This window comes from Ostrea edulis, chromosome 2, assembly GCF_947568905.1.
Source record: "Ostrea edulis chromosome 2, xbOstEdul1.1, whole genome shotgun sequence".
In the NCBI taxonomy this organism is placed as follows: Eukaryota; Metazoa; Mollusca; class Bivalvia; order Ostreida; family Ostreidae; genus Ostrea; species Ostrea edulis.
Window position 1 is genome coordinate 61,233,870 of NC_079165.1, and position 21,072 is coordinate 61,254,941.

The 21,072-nt window shown below is 35.2% G+C and overlaps 3 protein-coding genes across 7 annotated transcripts in view; 2 read left to right on the plus strand and 1 right to left on the minus strand.

The window, feature by feature from the left end:
- On the plus strand, positions 1-15,335 carry LOC125679239 (gamma-aminobutyric acid receptor alpha-like). 2 transcript variants are annotated; one of them, XM_048918286.2, is made up of 9 exons: positions 1-121; positions 2,303-2,478; positions 3,108-3,175; positions 6,089-6,309; positions 6,474-6,556; positions 6,690-6,830; positions 7,081-7,233; positions 7,975-8,201; positions 8,332-15,335. In XM_048918286.2, the coding sequence occupies exons 1-9, from the start codon at positions 81-83 to the stop codon at positions 8,614-8,616; spliced, it is 1,395 nt and encodes a 464-aa protein (XP_048774243.2). In that variant the 5' UTR covers positions 1-80; the 3' UTR covers positions 8,617-15,335. The 2 variants fall into 2 exon arrangements, with proteins under 2 accessions (XP_048774243.2, XP_048774244.2); XM_048918287.2 differs by having other exon boundaries at positions 2,330-2,478.
- Positions 8,720-15,127, minus strand: LOC125679238 (prestin-like). Of its 3 annotated transcripts, XM_048918283.2 has the most exons (17): positions 14,806-15,127; positions 14,608-14,718; positions 14,149-14,393; positions 13,888-14,052; positions 13,641-13,796; positions 13,348-13,430; positions 12,999-13,260; positions 12,810-12,887; positions 12,618-12,713; positions 11,985-12,091; positions 11,261-11,330; positions 11,001-11,165; positions 10,627-10,920; positions 10,480-10,534; positions 10,266-10,393; positions 10,016-10,102; positions 9,064-9,199 (listed from the first exon to the last, which is right to left on the minus strand). In XM_048918283.2, the coding sequence occupies exons 1-16, from the start codon at positions 15,125-15,127 to the stop codon at positions 10,016-10,018; spliced, it is 2,424 nt and encodes an 807-aa protein (XP_048774240.2). In that variant the 3' UTR covers positions 9,064-9,199. The 3 variants fall into 3 exon arrangements, with proteins under 3 accessions (XP_048774241.1, XP_048774240.2, XP_056010661.1); XM_048918284.2 differs by lacking the exon at positions 10,016-10,102 and having other exon boundaries at positions 8,720-9,199; XM_056154686.1 differs by lacking the exon at positions 14,608-14,718.
- The window catches only part of LOC125679241 (uncharacterized), a 26,424-nt gene continuing 20,392 nt past the window's right edge, over positions 15,041-21,072 (plus strand). The window contains exons 1-2 of one of the 2 annotated variants that reach the window (XM_048918289.2): positions 15,041-15,200; positions 20,826-21,030. The gene's annotated coding sequence lies outside the window, so the exon portion shown is untranslated. Of the gene's footprint in view, positions 15,201-20,825; positions 21,031-21,072 lie in introns of those variants that run through there. The other variant, XM_056154688.1, reaches the window with a different exon arrangement.

A 21,072-nucleotide genomic window follows, 5' to 3' on the forward strand; every position in this document is an offset into this window, starting at 1 on the left:
AGCAGAAGACAACGATCAATGACAGTGGTCAGGGTTGGCCTCGATCAAAAGCACGTGCACATATCGAGAATGGGTTTACAATGAACAACATGAAGCTGATATGTCTGTTCTTGGTAGTAAGGTAAGATACACGTATGACAGAATTATTCAAACAGGTTTAGTAAATTGATTGTGTAGATTAAGTCCGTATATCAATTATTATATATAAAAACTGTTATACCGAAAGTATTTAGATGTTCATCCATTTTCGTGATACTATGTACAATACACTACTTATCTTAGATTGCACGCTGTGCATATTGCTGAGAAATGGGATTGTTATATTTTCATTGTTAGCTATCGTGTATAGGTTTATCTTTAGTGAGTGTAGACTTAACACTTTGAATACCCGGGACATATAGTACTGGTCATGACGACACGTATTCCGTTTCCTTTCTTGCATTTAGCTCATTTTGAATAGGCTATAGGATATACTTAAATCATAGTCCACACATTTACATTAAACTTCACCGGTCGAGGTAGCTCAGTGATAGAGCGTTCGTTTCGAAACTGGGAGGTCGTGAGTTCGAGCCCCACTCGTGCCATGACCGCGTCAAACACTCCTTTGCCAAACACTCGGCCCGGCATTTTGAAGCGAGAATCACGGGGATTTAGGATATGCCCTTATAAACGAAGGTCCTGTGTCGCGGCAGGCGTTGGCACGTTAAAGAACTCTCACTGTTTCGGCCATGAGCGCGAAGCATAGGTCTAACTGGTGACGTCTGAATATGAGTGAAATATTCTTGCGGGACGTAAAACAAACAACCAACCAACCAATCATACATATATACATGTACATGCATGAACATCAATTTACCAAATTGGTTAGCTTTGTTATAATGAGAAGGTGTTATAAGATTTCCTATTAATTCCATACCTTTACAAATAAGATAATAATGTAAATTCCTAAATATACGCGGGGAATTTATTATCGCGTATTTTCTCGTGATTGTCGTCCACGAGTCATTTCGCGATATTAAATACTCGCGTAAATTAAGGAATTTCCAGTAATTGTTTAGCTTTGTTATAATGAGACGGTTTTATAAGATTTTCCTATGAATTCAAAACCTTTAAAAGTAGAATAATATGGTGAATGGCGTCTGGATGTCAACATTTCATTTTTCTTTGTAATATCTCAAGTTCCGCTTGAGTTTGACCGTTGAAACTTTACATAATAAAACAAAGGTGGGATATTCAGCAGTAATCATAACTGTCTATCCGTGTGTACTACTATTTTTGTTTGTATAAGATATTTCAACTTTGAGCCCCTAAAATCCATTCTGGCCCCAAAGAACCACGATCTAAAGTTACATCTTACACTGTATAAGGAAGATTATTTGTTTTCTAACCCAATAGTTCTTGTAACGAATTATAAGTTACCTCATCCCATCTTTCCGCGGATGGGGCGTGATGCTTCATTTAAACTTTACGCAAGGATAGTTGCAATGAATTATTTTGAAATTGGTCAGTGGATATTGAGAAATAATTGATGTGAAAAGTGAGTGATGATGAATACAGACAAACACCAGACAATTGCTGGGTCAATAAAGCTCAGGTTATAGTTAAACTGTTAAAGAGATACACCCTAACATTATGTGTGTACAATCACAAAGTACGTAGAATGTTTTCACTCGAAAGTTGCATATTCTATAACAAATTGATTGATTGGGGTCAGTCGGATGGGACGCTAGAGGATATTCCGTGTCAAGAATCACAAACCTCTTGGCACGCAAAAGATCGTTTCTCTGATTTTCGAAATGATGACTCACTTGGAGCCGTTAGGGAAACTCCAGAACTCTAAAAAAAAAAATACCCGATCATATTTCATTTAGTTAACCGCCATAGAATGGCTGAAATATCGCCAAAAAAGGCGTAAAACCTCAATCAATCTGTTATAGAATATTGTAACCTTTGAGTCAAAATATCCTACATGTACGTACTTAGTCTTTTTTCGGAACATTCTGTGCACTAGTGAACTTTCGATTGGTACAGATTCTAATCTCCTTTGTTTATATCAAAGTATTCATGAGTGAAATCTCTAGTGAAGAAATGGATGGGGTTCATCGTTCATAAAATGTTCACGCAAAGCACAGTTGTTGGATCACAGCTGAAAAACATTTTTCTTTCTTTTGAATATCTATTGATATCTATTTGAAAACTATAAAAACGTAATCCGGACTCCATAATCTAAAAATCTTTTGTTTTACAACAACGATTTTCACTGTAACATTATCAATTATCACAAGTATTGATTAAATTAAAGTTTTGTCAAGATTTCAATGGAATGTAGACATGGGCAGCAGTATATATCCAATGTATCCAGATGCGAAGAAAAGAAAAATCATATGAGCCACATCAGTGCCGCTAACATTACGTCAACACTTGATGACGTGTTGGATCCGAGGAAATACGACCGGAAGTTGAGACCAGGATTTAAAGGTGGGTGGTTAATTTCTAGTACTAATCCACTTTTTTCACTAGCATTTTCATTTTCGATAATTAATTCTAAGGTTTGATATGAAATTTTAAAGTTTATACAGGAGAGTTTGAATACACGTATTCTCAATATAATGTTTAAAGGCAACTGCACACTGTCTTATCATCAGATGGCGAGTATCCTGTGGGGATCCGGTTTAGAATAGGTCCTCATTACCCCTTGCTTGCCGTAAGAGGCGACTAAATGGGGCGGTCATTCGGATGAGACCGCAAAAACCGAGACCCCGTGCCACAGCAGGTGTAGCACGATAAAGATCCCTCCCTGCTTAAAGGCCGTAAGCACCAAGCATCGGCCTAAATTTTGCAGCCCTTCACCGTCAATGCAGGTGGCGTCTCCATATGAGTGAAAAATTCTCGAGAGGGGCGTTAAACAATATACAATCAATCAATCAAATGGCGATTACTAGTATTTAGTCTCCAAATGAATTCTATGAAGTAGAAGTCATCTGCAAAGGGCCTTTATTGCAATGAGGACACATCAAGATTTCTTGCCTAAAACATTGTGCTTACTTATATGTTCAAAGTGAATGCATAACATACGCATATCAATCGTCTATTCTAAAAACTTTCAGGAAAACCAGTGGAAATTTATACAGACATGCTTCTGAGATCAATGGGACCTATTTCGGAAAAAGACATGGTTTGATTTACATTATTTACATCAGAATTTCTGTATCTCTCTCAGTGATTGTTTATTTTCTAAGTTAATAGATATTCTTTATTCAGTTTCTTATAAAAATGCCTTTAAAACTAAATCTCAAACCAAGACTTTGGCCTGAAAACAACACATGTATTTGCAATCTCATTTTGCTTCCTTGATTAAATGTATTGGCGCATAGGTCATAAACATCGACATGTTTTCCATTTCGATTTTCTCGTTTCATTACAAATTCCTATTACTAAAAGAAACACCATCATTCATTCTGATTAAACAGAATTTCTTCATCTGTAAACAGTTCATTACAAACTTCAGTCTTGTGAGTGACCGATGTAGTAATATATTGTACAATGGACGTCTTTAACAGTCTCCCGGAGTCCTTCCCACTTATTGCAGAGTGTTAAATGGGATTTTGACAACATTGCGTTATTGGTTTTTTCTTCATATGTATATTCCTGTCCAGCACGTCCATATACGTATAATGAAGTCTCTTTTTCTGCCCGAGATGAATGAAGAGCCAGTTCTTTGAACGAGGAAGTTACCTTCAAAAGAATTAATCCATTATATGTTTCGTTAATATTAAGTTTTTATTAAACACTCTTAAGGGACGTTTTTTGTTAAAGAGATGTATTACATCGTCATGATAGCTACCTTCCTTTTAATATATAAATATCAGCAAAATTAGGATTTTATTGTCTAGCTTGGTAGCTCAGTTGGTTAACGTGTCGATTTGCTGATCTGAAGATCGCGGGTTCGATTCCAGCAGGAGTTTTAAAGGTTTTCAGATTACTTTCTACTAAAACTGCATTTTTTTAACTAAAGAAAATAAGTTTGAAAATATTCAATTTCAAAATATCATCTACAACATATCCTCCACTTTTCATCCGGTTTGTTATTCATCCTTAAGCAAGAAGTGTAATAATCTGAGACAAAAGTGATTCACCAAGTCCTTAGTACAGTATTGCAATAAGAATAGATATACAGGTGACTCTCGATAACTCAAAGTTCAAGGGACCTTGATAAAACTTCGAGAAATCGAGAGTTCGAGAGATCGAAATTCGGAAATTGAAGGTCCGCCGGTATGGTTAAGATTTTACAGTAACCGGAAATGTATACCAACAAGATCATATGATATCGTTTTGACATTTTTTCCTTCATATTCGTCAGGTACTTTGATATCAAAATAAAAAACCTTATTTTGCATGAAAACATTTCAAAATTTATGTATTTATTTGTTCTTTAATCATGCTAAGATAGTCATACAAAACCAAGTTCAGATGATGCTTTACTATTGCAAACTAAACAGAGCACAATGTTACGTCGCTTTACCTAAAACAAAAATTCTAACGAATGAGTAAAACGATGTTTTAGAGTAACTTTACACAAAGAACAAACTCGAGAAATTTAACAGTCTGTAGATCTCTAAATTATGTATAAAACTTCCTCTTTCGTTGTCACGTCAAAACAAATTCTAAATTTCATTCATAGTCGGATTATATATAATTTTAATCATCACGACTCAAAACCCCATGCAGTGCAAGCTAGGTGTAAACTGACCAATTAACCAATTATATACTCAAGTGTGTCACCTCCACAAAGAAGTACCGGCGATGTTTCAACTATGTAAACACCTAATTACACCTCTGGCATTCAACAAAATCCAGGTAAGGCCCAAGCGGAAATTATTACACGCTTGTGTAACGGTGGGTATACGCTACCACCACTTCGAGAGATCGAGAGTGAAAAACAATGAAATGTGTTTTATGGGATCCAACTTCACTTCGAGAGATCGAACGTTCGAGAGATCGATAGTAAATTTGCTTTGATATATAGAGAAAAAAATCGGGAGCATGATTTCACTTCGAGAGATCGAGAACTTCGAGAGATCGAAGTTCGAGCCATCGAGAGTCACCTGTACTTGATTTCACAGATAGTATCATTGTTACAATTCATATGTCTATTCGAAATATCCCCGTGAGCTCGAAATAAAAGACACCACAGAGTCGTTCACTTCTGCTTCATACATGTACTTAGATATTTTATTGAAAGTGGACATTACATCAAACTGACAATCCAACTGTATCACAAACGGGGTGACTTCAGCTTCTCCATTGTCAGCTTCCTATATTTATGTAGCAATACCCCATTATCACCTGCATATGGTGTTTATATCTCTCAACTGATTCGATACGCAAGAACTTGTTCTGCGTATGGTCAGTTTTTAAATCGAGACAAGCTACTGACAAACAAGTTGATGGTAAAGGGGTTTCAACAGTCGATTAAATTCAGCATTTTCGCAAATTCTATGGTCGTTATAACGATCTAGTTTGCCAATATAACCTATCATTGGGTCAAATGCAGCCTGACGTGTTTCATACCGATTGTTTGACCGTTCTTGGCATACTGATTTTGACTACGGATAACTCCGCTTACCTGGTCAGGATATAGGGCTCACCGCGGGTGTGACCGGTCGACAGGGGATGCTTACTCCTCCTAGGCACCTGATCACACCTTTGATGTTTCCAGGGGCCCGTGTTTGCCATGGAACTATCTATTTTGTATTGCTTATAGGAGCTATGAGACAGATCACTGTTCGTTATCTTCGCCTTTCACAGGGTAAAGTATTTTACGCCTATACTGTTTTGAGGTACATATATATGGTTGTTCATCATTATGAAAAGTGAAGATAACGAACAGTGATCAATGTCATAACTCCTATATGCAATACAAAATAGAGAGTTGGGCAGATATACCAGAGGTGGAATCAGGTGCCTAGGAGGAGTAAGCATCCCCTGTCGACTGGTCACACCCGCCATGAGCCCTATATCTTGATCAGATAAATGGAGTTATCCGTAGTCATCTTGGTTTCTAGTTCATCTCTCTTTTTTTGCTCAGGTTTACTCTATAGAGATATACTTTCGGCAGAGGTGGATGGACGCAAGACTCGCCACTAATATGTCTATTGAAAACATTTCCTTGAACATCAAAGTCCTGGAGAGATTATGGTACCCCGACACAGTCTTCTACAACGGCAGGAAGTCCCGCCTTCACTACATACCGACGACAAACCGTTTCATAAGGATTAGTCCAAATGGTTCCATGTATCTATCACAAAGGTATATAAACAACATTTCTGAGTATTCAAAAGTGCAAGTAAAGTTATCAATCCTGAAACTGTAGTTGTTGAAGAATTGCTGTTAATTTTAGAATTGTCAGTTTTAGATAATTGCGCTTGAATAAAACAAAATGCAAAAGTAAGTAGTAACGGACTTCCACACAGGTTGACCGTCAGAGCCATTTGTCAAATGGAACTTCAGAACTACCCTCTAGACTACCAAGTATGTGACCTCCAGATAGGAAGCTGTAAGTCAAATGTCTAAAAGTAAATGAATGAATAAATAGATAAAACTCTCCAACAAAACCTGTCTATTTCAACAATAATTACTGTGAATAATATACTACTACTAAGTTCTCGATTTTGACACCTTGGTTACAGTTGCTTATTCAACGGAGGATGTGACGTATGTCTGGCGTTATGGTCCATCGAATTCAGTGCAGTTGTCGACAGACATGAGCATGTCTCAGTTCGACCTCATCAATTACTCGGCCACGTCTTCTAATATATCCAGAAAAGATGGTACATGCAACTTTTTTTATTTGCGCTTCTCGTGTTTTCCCGCTTTTTGATTTTAATTAGTCTTATAAATAACCTAATCTTACGTGTTGTAACTGCAAATACAGCTGTGCGTCCTTTTCTTTGAAATTTCTAAAAATATACCGTAATCATAAAATTATTTTCTTTGGTTTATATAATATCTAATGTGATTTTATTAACCTACATTAATGACCTGCCTTTGAACTGTTTAATGTCTTTTTATACCTAACAGTGGTGTATTCTTGTCTGACGGTTCGCTTTGGTCTCCGAAGACACGCCGGATATTTCCTCATCCACATCGTCATTCCATGTTCATTATTGGTTGTACTGTCCTGGGTCTCGTTTTGGATTAACAGAGAGGCCACGGCAGATAGAATTGCTCTTGGTAATCTCCAATTTTGAAATTAGATTACAATATTGACAAATTGCTAAGTGAAAAAAGTGTCTTTAAATCAAACACAATGATGTTTCAAGTGTTAAAATAACGGATTATTTTGGGTTAGAGAAAACAATTTGATGCATGTATTCATATTTCATTTTACAAATATCTTTATCTCGTTTTAGAAGCAGTTTGCGGATATTTTTATTGCATGAATGAGTTAATTAAAACAACCTATTTTGTAGATGTGTATTCAAACGGAGTATGATGTTCATGTTTATTTTCTTCCCTTACACAGACGGTCAATCATGGGATAAATAATACAAATGTAGTGAACGCACAATGTAAATGTAGACTTATAGACATATAAGGTCCAGTCAGAGGAATGTAACTTGTTAATTAGACATTGCCATGCACTGTAAAATGAATTATATGAATTATACTGTAGTGAATTATACACGTATTAACGAAATCGTTTTGCAGGTATTATATCATATTGTTGTACTGTAATGTATATCTGACAATTTTACCATGTGAGTAAACTGTATTACCATTCAACACAGTATTTAGTACAAAGGATACATATTTTCAGTTCTTTAAACACACCTTGAAGTTTCTTCTTTGAACACAAGAAACAGAGCAACTTTTCGTAATTGGCTCTTTTTTATACTAAATTCTATCTTTAGAATATGAAACGTCATCAGATTGAACTTGTTTCTTTAAGTGATCTTACATAATTTTACATAGGCACAACCACAGTGTTAACCATGACCTTCCTTGCCCTTGACACCAGAGATGAACTGCCGCGTGTTTCCTATGCCACTGCCCTCGACCTTTATGTCGCAATGTGCTTTATCTTCGTATTGTCTACTCTTGTCCAATTTGCCATTGTTCACCTTTTCACCAAGAGGGGTCATAATGATACTTATCCCCAGGTCAAGATGGCGACCTTGGACGACGATGAAAAAGCACCTGTATGTATAAGTTGTCGTGATGTTGGTAATCAGTCTCTTAAGTGCAAGTCCCAAATGTTTACAATATCTAACAGATACTCAAATGATGAAAAGTAGTTTTCTTTCATCTTTTATTTTTTTTACTTTACAGTCCTCTAGGAAACTTCAACCCAGAACCACCAGACGGATAGCATGCATCGAGCAGAATATTCACAAGAACAGGGTATTTGTGTCAAAAGTGGAAAGTCGTATGAAGGTCTGGTTCTCTAGCTTAAAGTTCAAAGATGACCCTTTTCAAGAACAAGGTCACGAGATCCAGACTAACAGCGTGAGCCAAATTGACAAGGTGTGCCGATTCATATTCCCTATCACATTTGTAATTCTCAACATTGCATACTGGTCATTCTTTTTGACCAGAAATGGGTTTAAAATATAAGAATTTTAAGATTATATTTGTGAATCCTGTAGTATCGGGAATACATGTATATATTTAGAATATTTGGATTCACGCAGATGTTTATCATAAAAAATATACAAAATTAATTTTCTTGGTTTTATTATATTGTTACATATTCGATACATGGTGCAATAAAAGAGTAAACTATATTCTCTGTTTTAACATAATATCAATAAATGTAAACAACTTTATGCAATAAACAACTGCATGTTATGTTTTCAACAACAATTTAACAACAAACATATTTTTGGAAATAGTATATGAATATTTCGCATTTTAAAATATATAACATTTGAATATGTGTACTTTGACATTCCTCGTTTTGACATGTATGACGTATGATTTAATGAAGATTTGTAAATTATAATGAAAAACGTCTCAGAAATGTAATCGTATGACGCAAACAAATAACGTGACAGACAAATATGAGGTTAATATAACTAATAAAAATGATCTGTTCTCGCAGTTGTACTTGGAACAGCATGGATGATATGTGGAAGACATTAAAGCTCTCCTGATTCTCCTGCCCTTTGTGTCCTTGTATTTAGATATGTGTTGAACCCTGTGGTAACAATACATATTGTAAGGAATATTCATAAACAACTTTGAAAAGCCTTTCGAGAAATCGTACGCATGCTCTTATAAATTCTTCATATTTTTCCATAAACATTAACTAATAAATTCCGTGAATGAATTTTTCACAATTTTCTAGAATTGAAATTAAGGATAAACATGCTCTCACTATTTAATGATATTTGAAGATTTAGGCTTTGTAAAACACTAATTACAGAATAAGTCATGGAATAAAAACTATGGAGAATGAAAGTGAAAATGAAAGTGATGTATCAATTTATGAAGACGATGACCAATTCCAAATTAACATAAAAAAGAAAGAAACATACACCATACACAATAAATAAAAAACTGAAGAGGTCTGAGAATGTAGATATATGAAAAACGATGCTTTTAGCATTATTGAATCGTAAAGGATTGCGCAAAATTTTAACAGAGTCCAATAATTATTTTCATTTTTTAAAATTCATGTGCATCCATAACAAATATGATATTATTTGACCAGAGCCTGATGGAACCACAATATCTTACACATGCATAAGTTACATGGTTCCAGGAACATCTCTCACCAAATTAAAACTGACCAATATAAGTAATATATACTATGTATACTAATAAAAAAGATACCCCAGATATAAAGAAACTAAACGATGTACAATGTACATGTACGACCACCATGGAAGATAAAATTGTACTCGGTAAGAAACGACTAGATAAATACCAAAAGCATGAAAGAAACTGATCGAAAGGAACATGTCATGCTTTTGAATAAAAACAAAGGGCGCAGGTGACCGTAGCATAATACCTATACTGATTTATAATCCGTCATTAAATAGTCGTTGACTTTAGGTTCGACCTCCTCTGTGATGGTACACATTCTACCTTCGGATGACTATGTCAAAACGGACGTGGAAAATACACATATACACGTAAACATACTGTACAAGTTTTTTTATTATCAAGAACTGACTTACAATTTGTATTCTGTAATAACAGACGTAAACACTGAGCAAACAAAAATCATCGAATTAGCTGTTATACACATTGATCCTTACCGCATCATCTGCGTTCTCTCCCTCGCCTTCTATTGTAGCTGCTATTACAGCGTCGTGAACAGAAAGATAGATTTGTGAATCATATTTCTCTACGAATCCAGTGGCTTCCAGAACCCTCCATACTTCATCTTAAAGAAACAATGTCGAATTTTAAAATAAGACATGCAAAATTTGGAATTTAGAACATTCACATTAAATTACTTAAACTGCATACCTCGTACAGCTGCCAAAAATACGACCGTACCGACTGTCCTGTACTCTTCAATAACCTGAAATCAGAGATGGAGGATAAAGCTAGTTGCATACAGCCAAATGTGATGATGTTCATTCTAAATTAAGGTACAGAGACTATTCAACAAACCTGTTTAAGAATTTTGCTTCCCACGGAGTCGATAAAGCACATGCTAGAACAGTCAATGATCACGTGATGAACATATGCCAAGTTGCAACTGCTGGGCTTAATGCTTCCGTTTCGTGACCTAACTCCGTTTCCGTTGCTATGGAGATCTGCTGTACTGTTACGTTGGCTTATTTCCCCAGAACCATTGCTTATAGACAGAGATACGCTTCCGTGATCACCTATGCTATGTGTTGGAGTCAGAGGTGGTTTGGGGTCAACATGGCTGTAGGAACCACAAACCAAGGTCATTTGGCTCTGAAAGTGTGAAAAATGCCATTAAAAGGGTGTATACATAGGGATAAATTCGCGATGGACATTATTTCCCTCGTCCTTACCACTCTGCGGAATTCCAGTATGGAACCCAGGCGTTTGATTTGCTTTCGTGCTCTCTCCGGTTTCAGTCCTACAATCTGGAAAACCTGTTTCACGAACATGTCACCATTCGCATAATATAAAGGCGAGTTAAAACCAATCACCCTTATGCCAAGTTGTGCTTGAGTCTGCAAAATATCAAATTCAAGTTACATGTAACCCTTTGCTATGATAATATAATGTACATTCTGTACTATTCATTTTCGTATTTCATCCTATTTACCTTTAGGTACTTCTTGTCATCAGCAAACATTTCAACATCGGGTATCTTCTGTAAAGACACTGCTTTGGCACTAAAGAAAACATATCAAAATGTCAACGATCACCGCGGTTTTTCATATGAAATTTACAACTGTGTGCTGCATGGGGACAATCGGAACATCACTCGGCCTTTTCCGCCAACCTCGGATGTAAACCTCAGAATACAACGATTTTCATGATGAAAATGTGAATCGCATCTTTGCGTATTACCGACTTATGTGGCAAGACAAGAATCTCTGTTCGTCTTTTACATAATAAATACATCAATGTGGTCTGTTTCATATCAATGCATACAGTTTTAATGGAATGAAACGGTTTATTCGAGAAATACCTGCTACTCATGCTATTATACATGTATGTAAACAAAAGATTGAGACTTTAAAGCTGAAGAAGAACGATGTGGAACTGATATCTTAGAGGCGATTGTTATATTAATATGAAGACATAAAAGGTCCAGTAACCTATTCTTTGATTTTTTTTAACGGCAAGTTAGGTATCCGTAACTCGGTATATATTTCCCTGCAGACGGCCACATAACGTGTAAAATTGCGGGCGGCGCCATTTTTCTGGTCATGTGGCCCGAAACATTCACAAATATGGTGACGTATTACAATCAAGGTTTTCCGACTTGACGGAAAAGGTCGAGCGATGTTCCGATTGGCATAAGGAAGGTCTTATGAACATACCATTGGGTTCTGACAACTACAGTGAGGAAGGAGAAGATCAGGCCAACCCAGAGTCCCAGGTCCACATACAAAATGACGACAGCCAGGAATGTCACCACCCAGATCACCTAGGATTATGATATCAATTGAAATTATTATAACGATTTCCGTTTTATGTGGCGGCTTTAAAAATGTAGTAATTTGAGCTTCATCGTAAGGAGTATGATATAGAAGGCAATGACGATTCATATTGACAAACTATTATTGCATGAAGCACCTGTTTACTTCACTTTTATCTGCGAGGGTTTAGAAAAAGCTGGTATTGATTGAAATACTGAATGATATTGAATACATCTGTATTGGAGACACGGCGGCCGCATCTTTGTCGCGTGTACGAAAGGTAATACACAATAGGATATAATTACAGCAACAGGTGTTGAAGTAAGACTTTAATTAAAAAATCAATTCTTAGATTATTATTCATTCGCGTCAATTGAACAGTTTGCTATTCATCTATTATTCATTCGCGTCAATTGAACAGTTTGCTATTCGTATGGAAAGGAAAAATATTCATGTTATCACGGGAAAACAAGACTACCTCAAAACATTTATTTACGTGTATATCCGTCATGTAGTACACGTGATGATACTCACACAATCGTATCTGGAGACTTTCCACAAATTCTTCAACTCCAGAACTTGAAGAAACATACTTCTTAAGGCCACCATAATGATAGAGGAGAGAACGCACTGAAATATTGCAAAGTTCATAAAACGTATTGCGTTAGTGACAGTGGTGTCATAATTGTATGTGTATGATATGGGGTATAAAAAACATGTACTTACATTGGGGAGTGATTCAAACAGTGGTCCAATTAGAATTATCACAACCAGAACTAACGAGGCAGAAAACACACTCGTAACCTGCAAAGATACAATAATCAAAAGTAATATTAAAAGAGCATGAGATTCATAATCTACCAACATATACTGTATATGAACCTCATATAAAGCCAAAGATTCTTTAACCAATACCTGTGTTCTTCCGCCGGCAGAATCTTGCACGGATGATCTAGATACAGAAGCTGCAAACGGATAACAAGAAAAGAAAGACCCGAAAATGTTCCCAGCACCATATGCAATAAGCTCCTGGTTCGAATCCATGGTATAATTGTGTTTCTTTGCCATCAGGGCCGCCAGTGAAACTGATTGAGCAAAGGCAACAACAGCGATGATAATGGCATCACTAACGTGTTCAAAAGCACTCTTCAGATTCGGAATTTGTGGTTCAGGCAACCTATAGATATCCAAATATTGTAATTATTTACAAGATAATTTCAATTTGTCGAACATAGAATTTAACATTCAGAATTGCTAAGCTTACCCTGCTGGAACCTTTCCCACAATTTTGATGTTGTACTCTGTGTGGAAGTTAAAAAAATACGACAAAAGTGTCCCTCCTACAACCTGCAGAAAATTAATTTTAAAAATCATATGACATATTGTATGTTTTGAGCACATTTTTGCACAGCAAAATCAAAATAAAATGAATTTGATCAACTTTGGAACTAGGTATAGTGCCATATTCAATGAAAAGTTTCTCGAAATATAAAAATGTTGCACTATCGATACGCGGAGTATTCGAACAATGAGGAAATCGAGGAAGATTGTACTCACCACCAAAAGTTCTATAGGAACTGGGACTTTGAGTTTGTGCTTAAATCGTTGATTGATCTGAACTTTGACTATATACAATATCACCATGCAAATAGCTGAAATGATAACTGTGACGTAATTGGTATTGGGCAGGTTCTCGATAATTGCCTTGTATGTCTGAAAGAGAAATACTAACACATAAATCACTGGGTTTCTGCGTTGTATTTTTGCAAAGACTGATCTGTTCATTGGAATTTATTCCACTTACGTAGATTATTTGGAAGAGATTGGGGAATCTAGGGATTTTCAATCCGAACACGTATTTGACCTGACTAGTAAAGACATGGACCGCTGCTCCGGTAGTGAAACCACTGACTAGAGGATCCGACATGTAAGTGGTAACAAATCCCAGTCTACAGGCGCCGAATATAACCTACCAAGTACAACAGTTCTCGTAACAATATTGCTGTGGTCGAGCAAAATTTCATGATAATGACGAAAATAGATACATGTAATAAGGCAAAAGAACCTGAACAACTCCAACTAGAAAACACATGGAGGAGGCCAGGGCTAATTTCTGCATGACGAAATCGTCGTCTGCCGAGGCGATTGTCGGGAGCATCGTCGTCAGGCTGAGAGTGTCATTGCCCCCCATCGTGTCGTTGATGTACGTGTTGTTTGCAGATAGACCCGTCGGTAGAACAGAGTTTGACTTTTGTGGTGAAATATTGGATACAACGGAACCAGTCATCAGACTTACAACGGCTACCGTTCCTAAAATGTACCAACAATGAGTTTAACAGCAACTAAGAGTGCCCAATTGTGTGATGTATCTTTTATTTACTTATTAATGCTTAATATTTCTATATATTTTCAATATTTTGTTTTCATTTTAAATGCCATGTAATCTACATATTATTTATTGAATATGTATATTTTTATGTGTAATATAACTGTTATGCAAACTAATTTCAAAATGGTTACAAACCCATTGATATATGACGAGATGTTCCAAAGAAGAAATAAATTAAAACTGGGAAGAAGGCCATATACAATCCAACAACTGGGGGCATATCTGCCAACATGGCATACGCCATTCCTACAGAAGAAGAATCGTCATCAAACAGTTTTACATAATGATAGAACTTAACATGTTTAGAACAAAATAAAATAACTCTTAACATACCTTGAGGAAGTTGCATAATACCGACGGTAAATCCAGCGATGACGTCATTTGGTAAGTCTGTTTTAATCTTGTACTTTCTATAAATCCTCAGGAAAGGCAAGACTTTCTCCACACATTTCCTCTTATTGGAACAGTTAGTCAAATTTCTGGCCGTCTTTTTGCATTTTTCAGAAAACGTAAGTTCTGGGTCCTCTTTACGATACTCTTTCCGGAACTCTGAGGTGTGATACAGTTTGGGTTTCTCGCCATCTACGTGCTTTTTATTCGGATTGGTTAACTGATCAGACGGGATGTCCCCAATATCCACTCTAAACGTACTCATTTGGCTTATGATTTACAGACAGTCACTACGATGAAGAATAGGCTATGGTCAATCTAAAAGACGAAGAATTGCAGTGAGTGATAATCAATCAGAATGGCTAGATATGCACCATCATTCTCGATCAAGGACCTCGTCTGTTGAAACAAATTGATTTAATGAATTATCCTTTCTTGTAACCTTTCTAAATTGTAAACAGAGACAATTTCTTGATGAGTGTTTTGATTTCTTGCTTTTATATGTTTTCCTAATTATGAAAGGAGTGTAATTATGACGGCAATGAAGAGTTTTATTTCAGAAGTAACTGCAAAAAATGAATCTTTAGAAAAATGCCCTGTCAACTGATAGCTGTGGTTTGTTTATGTTTACAAATGTTACGTAGTGTTTACACTAGATGGTATATTGCGTTTTACGCAATTTCAAAAGCAAACAGTAATTGGAGAGCTTTATTTGTGGTATAATGGTATTGCTCGATGTTTGTGCACACCAACTAGCATACAATATAAACAAACCCGTTCAGCTTCACTGAGTTTCGTCCTCTGTGTGTGTGTTTTGGATGCACCTGAACAAGGACTTGCAGTGTGTGCATGATTTTTAAAACAAATTGTTGTATCATTTTCAAACATAAAAATATCATATTCGTTTTTATTCCAGTTTGGAAAAAAGGTAGTGAAATTAACGTTCTGCAATAATCTTTTCGCATCTTTCTGCTTTAACACAATTAGGTTTAAAAAAAAAACTAATTAGAAAAATACTTTACATTTGGTGAATTAAATGGTCAATATAAAAGTTTTTATTCTGCTTAATATGAAGGACAAGGTCAATACAAAATTATGTCAGCTTTGGACTTCGCTACGTTAGGGGGATGTCATGTGTTTGAGAAACACTGCTATGTAGAATAGTGAACGATTTTGCGAAGATAAGAAATATTATCAAATGTGAGAATGTATCTTATCACATTGTTTCCACACTGAGTATAATACTTCAGGATTTTCAGTTATTGCTGTCATACTTACTCCATATTGTATACGTAATGATATTGCTGCAAGATTTCCAACTGTCACAATTCATGTTCATTCGTTTACTTGTCACGAAAATAATTGTTTGTTTTGGGAGGGATTTTTTTTTTTTTTTTTTTTTTGGTTGTTTGTATTTTTTTTGATACAGTAGATGAATGCACAGCACTTTAAATTGTACATGAATAAGTGGGACAGTGAAGACAAGAAACAGTACTCGATTAGTATCACACAAATATTATGTAATCTGACTCTCCCAGAAACATCAATATACATAGGTATAAGCAATTCTACCTGTTAGAAAAAAAGTGGGCTATAACTTTTGCAATCGTCCTTCATGTCGAAGCCCATAATGATATTAATTAGTGTTGGCACTTTCATACTAAAAAATTCCCCATTAACTTAATTAGCTGCATTCAAATTTACTAATTCGAAAGCATAAAATTATTTGAGTTCAGTCTTCTATGTCGTCTTTTGCATGATATTAAACATTCTTCAAACGCCAAAAGCCATAAAGAAATGGAAAGTACAAGTTCAACGAAAATACGAAACTAATGGTTTTGTGGTTTTGGTTTCTCTTTTTATCAAGAAGTCAAAATGTCAACTTGCTTACGACAGCGAATAGGCTGTATTAACGTATGCCTGATGCACAGAATGCATCAAAGGTGCACACTAGTAAAATTCAATTAGAATATAATATTGAATTCCTTTGCACTTCTTTCAAAAATTCTTTCTCATCAAAGAGTAAATATTTTACATTTCAAATTTTCCTGGTTATTTATGGTATGCATTCGTTGGATTAAAAACAAAATAATTACCTGGAAGAAGTGGTATGTTCAATGAATACAGAAGAGAATAAACAAAAGATATCATACATGATATTTTAAGGAAATGAACCTCTAATGGTTATGACGTCAGTAGCTTGCACCTTAATAGTGACCTGCCAACATTGAATCATTACAACCCCTTTCATTACTTCTTTGACATCCATAAATAGAAACAACAAATCTACTGGCCGCATTACGACAAGTTTCCCCCCTTTCATGTGTGTAAGTGATAGACGCACATTTTGTTAAATGTCATTATATTAACATAACAGATTTTAAATATATTCAATCTGATGATTTTTAATCGGAATGCACAAAATTCTTTGAATGATGAAACTTGCATGAAATTAAACTGAGAAAATTACTTAATCCTGCTAATTGTTTTATTACCAGTAATATTATTTGCATGAATATTATCGTCAGATTGTTACATAGCAATATGTATAGTTTTGTTTTGCATACATATTGCAATCAGCCATATTAGAATTATATCGATGTATTGCATACATATTGCAATCAGCCATATTTGAATAATATCGATTTATGAAATTGACACAACAACACTCGGCTCTAATAAAACACGCAGTGTACCATCTCATTAAAAAAAAAGAGAGAGACAAAAAGAGAAGACTTTCAGATAAAGTTTAGTCACAATTATGCATGAAATGATTACTGAGGTTTCTTTAGAAAGTTGACATTTGACTTACTTTTTCCGTTTGTGCTTATGGATGTAAAACCTTACAACACCTGCCTCCATCCTCATTTGTGTGACCACGGCATGTTTTTCTGTTTCATATAATCATTTTATCCGTATTTTCTCCATGCAGTCAAAAATACTACCCACATCAACTGACAGTCCGACAAATTGAATTTCACACGAAATGTATATTTTCAAACAGAGAATAAAAAAATCTATATTTCACAAGCTGTTGACCTGTAGCGATACTTTGTGTCAGCCCTTCTCCTCCCCAGTAACACTGTAACAGTGACACAACACCAGCGTACCTTATCAACAAGAAACGTTTAAATTTTCAAACTTTCCAAAATATTTCTTAAAGATTGATTAAATTTTTGTAAATAATATTTCATGCAAAGTTTATGGATTGAAAGATTTATATCACAGATTCTAAGGGTGATGGATGCCGTCTGATTATAGAGATGGCAGCCAGCGGTACATCTGATTACTGTAAATGTTATTGAATTTGCAAAAAGGTTGCGAGCCGAGCCATTGTGTGTCACATAACTAGATATGCATTCCAGAAAACTACGATTTCATTTGCTGTATTAGATTGCAATGAAGCATGTTATTTAGTGAATCAATACAAACAACAGCTGTACTCCGGCAGGTGATATGTCGATTTTACAGTGTCTTGAGCATTAGTTACAACTGTACATTACTGTGTAACATTATACATTTAATGTAAGAGGTGATAAGTTTTGGAGGGTGAAGACTTCGGCGTTGTTTTTTGAAGTACAATTAGCTAAGGTGTTAATCCGGAAATGATATGCAATAGTTTTCTAAACAGAATATATTTTATTTTACCGAGTAAATCCGTGTATTGGTAAACATGAAAGACGTGTATCTAACATCTAAAAAAAAAAAAAAAAAAAAAATAAAAAAAAAATCAAAGAAAAAAAATCTAACATCTCAAAAGTCCATGAATATATCCATCAAATCAATTAACAATATCTTTAAAAAATGAGAGTACCATATGATCGAATTGTTTTGAAAATGGGCGTTAAAGTTAAAGGTTAAAGTTCAAATCTTTCTAGTACTTGCCTTACAAGCTGTCAAGTTTTCCAGACTGTCAGAGATTGGTTGTTACACAGTTTTGATCAGTTTACTATTAGCATCAAGTAAACCACGGATATCCTTGCGGATGAAATGCTATTAACCTAATCTAGTCATTATAAGATTTTATATATATACAGAGATCCGCTTTCAAAGAGCACAGTGTGGTGAGTGTCTTTTTAATGCCGGATTTTTCACCTTTATGCAATGGTATCCTTAGCAGAACAATACAAATGTATATATGAAATACATATGTCATATATTGTGACAGCAAGAAACAGTAATTGTTTCAGCGCCCTACAAAAGGAAAGACAAATGTTTGAGGGAGAGGCGCAAATAGGTTTATAATCAATAATCAGTATTTTAACGTGCGCGTGAGTGCCCGCAGGTTAAGCGTTAAACTAACTATTATGAGCCCTAAACGATATATTTTATTACATGCTCGAATTGTATTCGTGTTAATGAAATGTGCAAATGACAAGACGATTGTCAATGAAAAATAAGAATATTATTTACGCAGAATTATTATATAATACTAATTTGGAGCGCTGTGTGAACAGATATCCTTTTTTTCGTTTTGGCGTATACAGCAGTACATCATATTCAACAACTCGTGAACTATAATTTATGGTAACTTTCAGAGGAGTCAACTAATTTGTTAACCACCAAGACATCATTGACCGCCTTGGTCAGGGGTGTTGTACCCATAAATGAATGCAATCTGTCGACCTACTCGCACGAAGCAACATCTCGACGCAAAAACTAATAAATTAAACCACACGCAGCTCAAAACAGACTCCATGACCTTGAAGCCTATCGTGAAGACTTGACCTTTGTCCAGTTGCAGTTACACCGAAGATACCTACCTTTCACTCATTTTCATTGCATTTTATACATTACGGGACATTTATTGGTAGATATTAATATAATACTAGTGATTTGCAAATAAAATGAATTACGGTGCATTTTTGCAATATAAATCAAAATATCAAATGCAGATTTTTTGACTGACGTTCCATCAAGTAATGCTGTATGAAATATTTATTTATGTTTTTGAAATATTTCTTTTAATTAATGCAGTACTTCACACACATGTACCTAAATGTAATTTAATTTATAGAATGACACATCATCTGTTACTCTTCAAATTCATTTTCTTTGAACGTTTATGTAAACATTTTTTTTTACTTAAATGACAATTAAACGATGTCAAAAGAAATAATGTCATGCTACATATCATTTGTATTTAGCTACTAATTCAAAAGCGTGTTTTGATGTTGCCGCTTAAAGTACCCTAAAATTTTATCCTAAAGACACTCGCTACAAAGTTTTTTTCTTCCAAAAATGATGAAAACGAAAACCAAATTTGTTTTTATAAGTAAAAGGAATAAAATTTACTGTATGCAGTGTAAATCATTCCCATGATTTCTCAATAAAGTGTAAAAGAGCGAGTACAATTTCCATAGTTATAGAGGGAGGAATAATATACTTCAACTTCTACATCAATGTGCAAGTCCCTTATTCATTTTTAAAAGGAATTGTATATTTGTTCTTACTACAACCAAACTGAACCAAAAATATATATCAACCCATTAATATTTTTTTGGTGTGCATCAAGTGTCCTTAGCCGCTAACAAGGAAAATAATCTGCAGAATCTTTCAGATAATAATTGTCTTGAGCAAAAATTTAATTGAATACATCACAATACAAAATCTATTTGCAATTGCTTGTATTTTGTGTAAAAGTACTGACACAGTTGTCTTCAACGGAAAAGTTAAAGCACATGTTAAACAGAATTTTTAAGGGACAAAATGAGACTTAATGGTGGTAAGACGACCATGTTTTCATTCCATTTCCCTTACAGCTTTAGAGAGTTACCAAAGTATAAAAATCAATTAGACAAACTGAATTAAACTGAGAAATCTAAATTAATTCAATTATCTGCTTCCTAAATTAATTCAATTATCTGCTTCATCAACATGCATATATGCAAATACATCTGCAAGTGTTTTCCAAGAACGTGCATGACTGGATTAATATCTGATTATTTTTCATACATTTCCAGATCACAACATGATGTTTGGTGAAAAAAGAAAAGAAAATAGAATTACAATAAGATACAGAATATGTGTACCTGCCCAGCTGTGGTTTCAACTCGCCGCGAACCTTCCCGTGTCCCTGGGATGACTGAAGGGTGTGACCTCCGTGTATCCGGCCTGGCTCCCGGTGACGTTAGGTCCTCGTCATCACCGTGATATAATTAACAGCAGGTAAACATGCATTCCTTTTATGTCTCGTGTTTTAAAAATAGA

Excerpts from the sequence above, each read along its gene's own strand:
- LOC125679239 (XM_048918286.2), top strand. The coding sequence starts at position 81 with ATGAACAACATGAAGCTGATATGTCTGTTCTTGGTAGTAAG. Across the intron at positions 122-2,302 it reads TGTCTGTTCTTGGTAGTAAG|TTTTGTCAAGATTTCAATGG; the intron begins GTAAGATACACG and ends ATTAAATTAAAG. Across the intron at positions 6,831-7,080 it reads TAATATATCCAGAAAAGATG|TGGTGTATTCTTGTCTGACG; the intron begins GTACATGCAACT and ends TATACCTAACAG.
- LOC125679238 (XM_048918283.2), bottom strand. The coding sequence starts at position 15,127 with ATGAGTACGTTTAGAGTGGATATTGGGGACATCCCGTCTGATCAGTTA. Across the intron at positions 14,719-14,805 it reads TATTATGCAACTTCCTCAAG|GAATGGCGTATGCCATGTTG; the intron begins GTATGTTAAGAG and ends CTTCTTCTGTAG. Across the intron at positions 12,888-12,998 it reads CTGCCGGCGGAAGAACACAG|GTTACGAGTGTGTTTTCTGC; the intron begins GTATTGGTTAAA and ends GTATCTTTGCAG.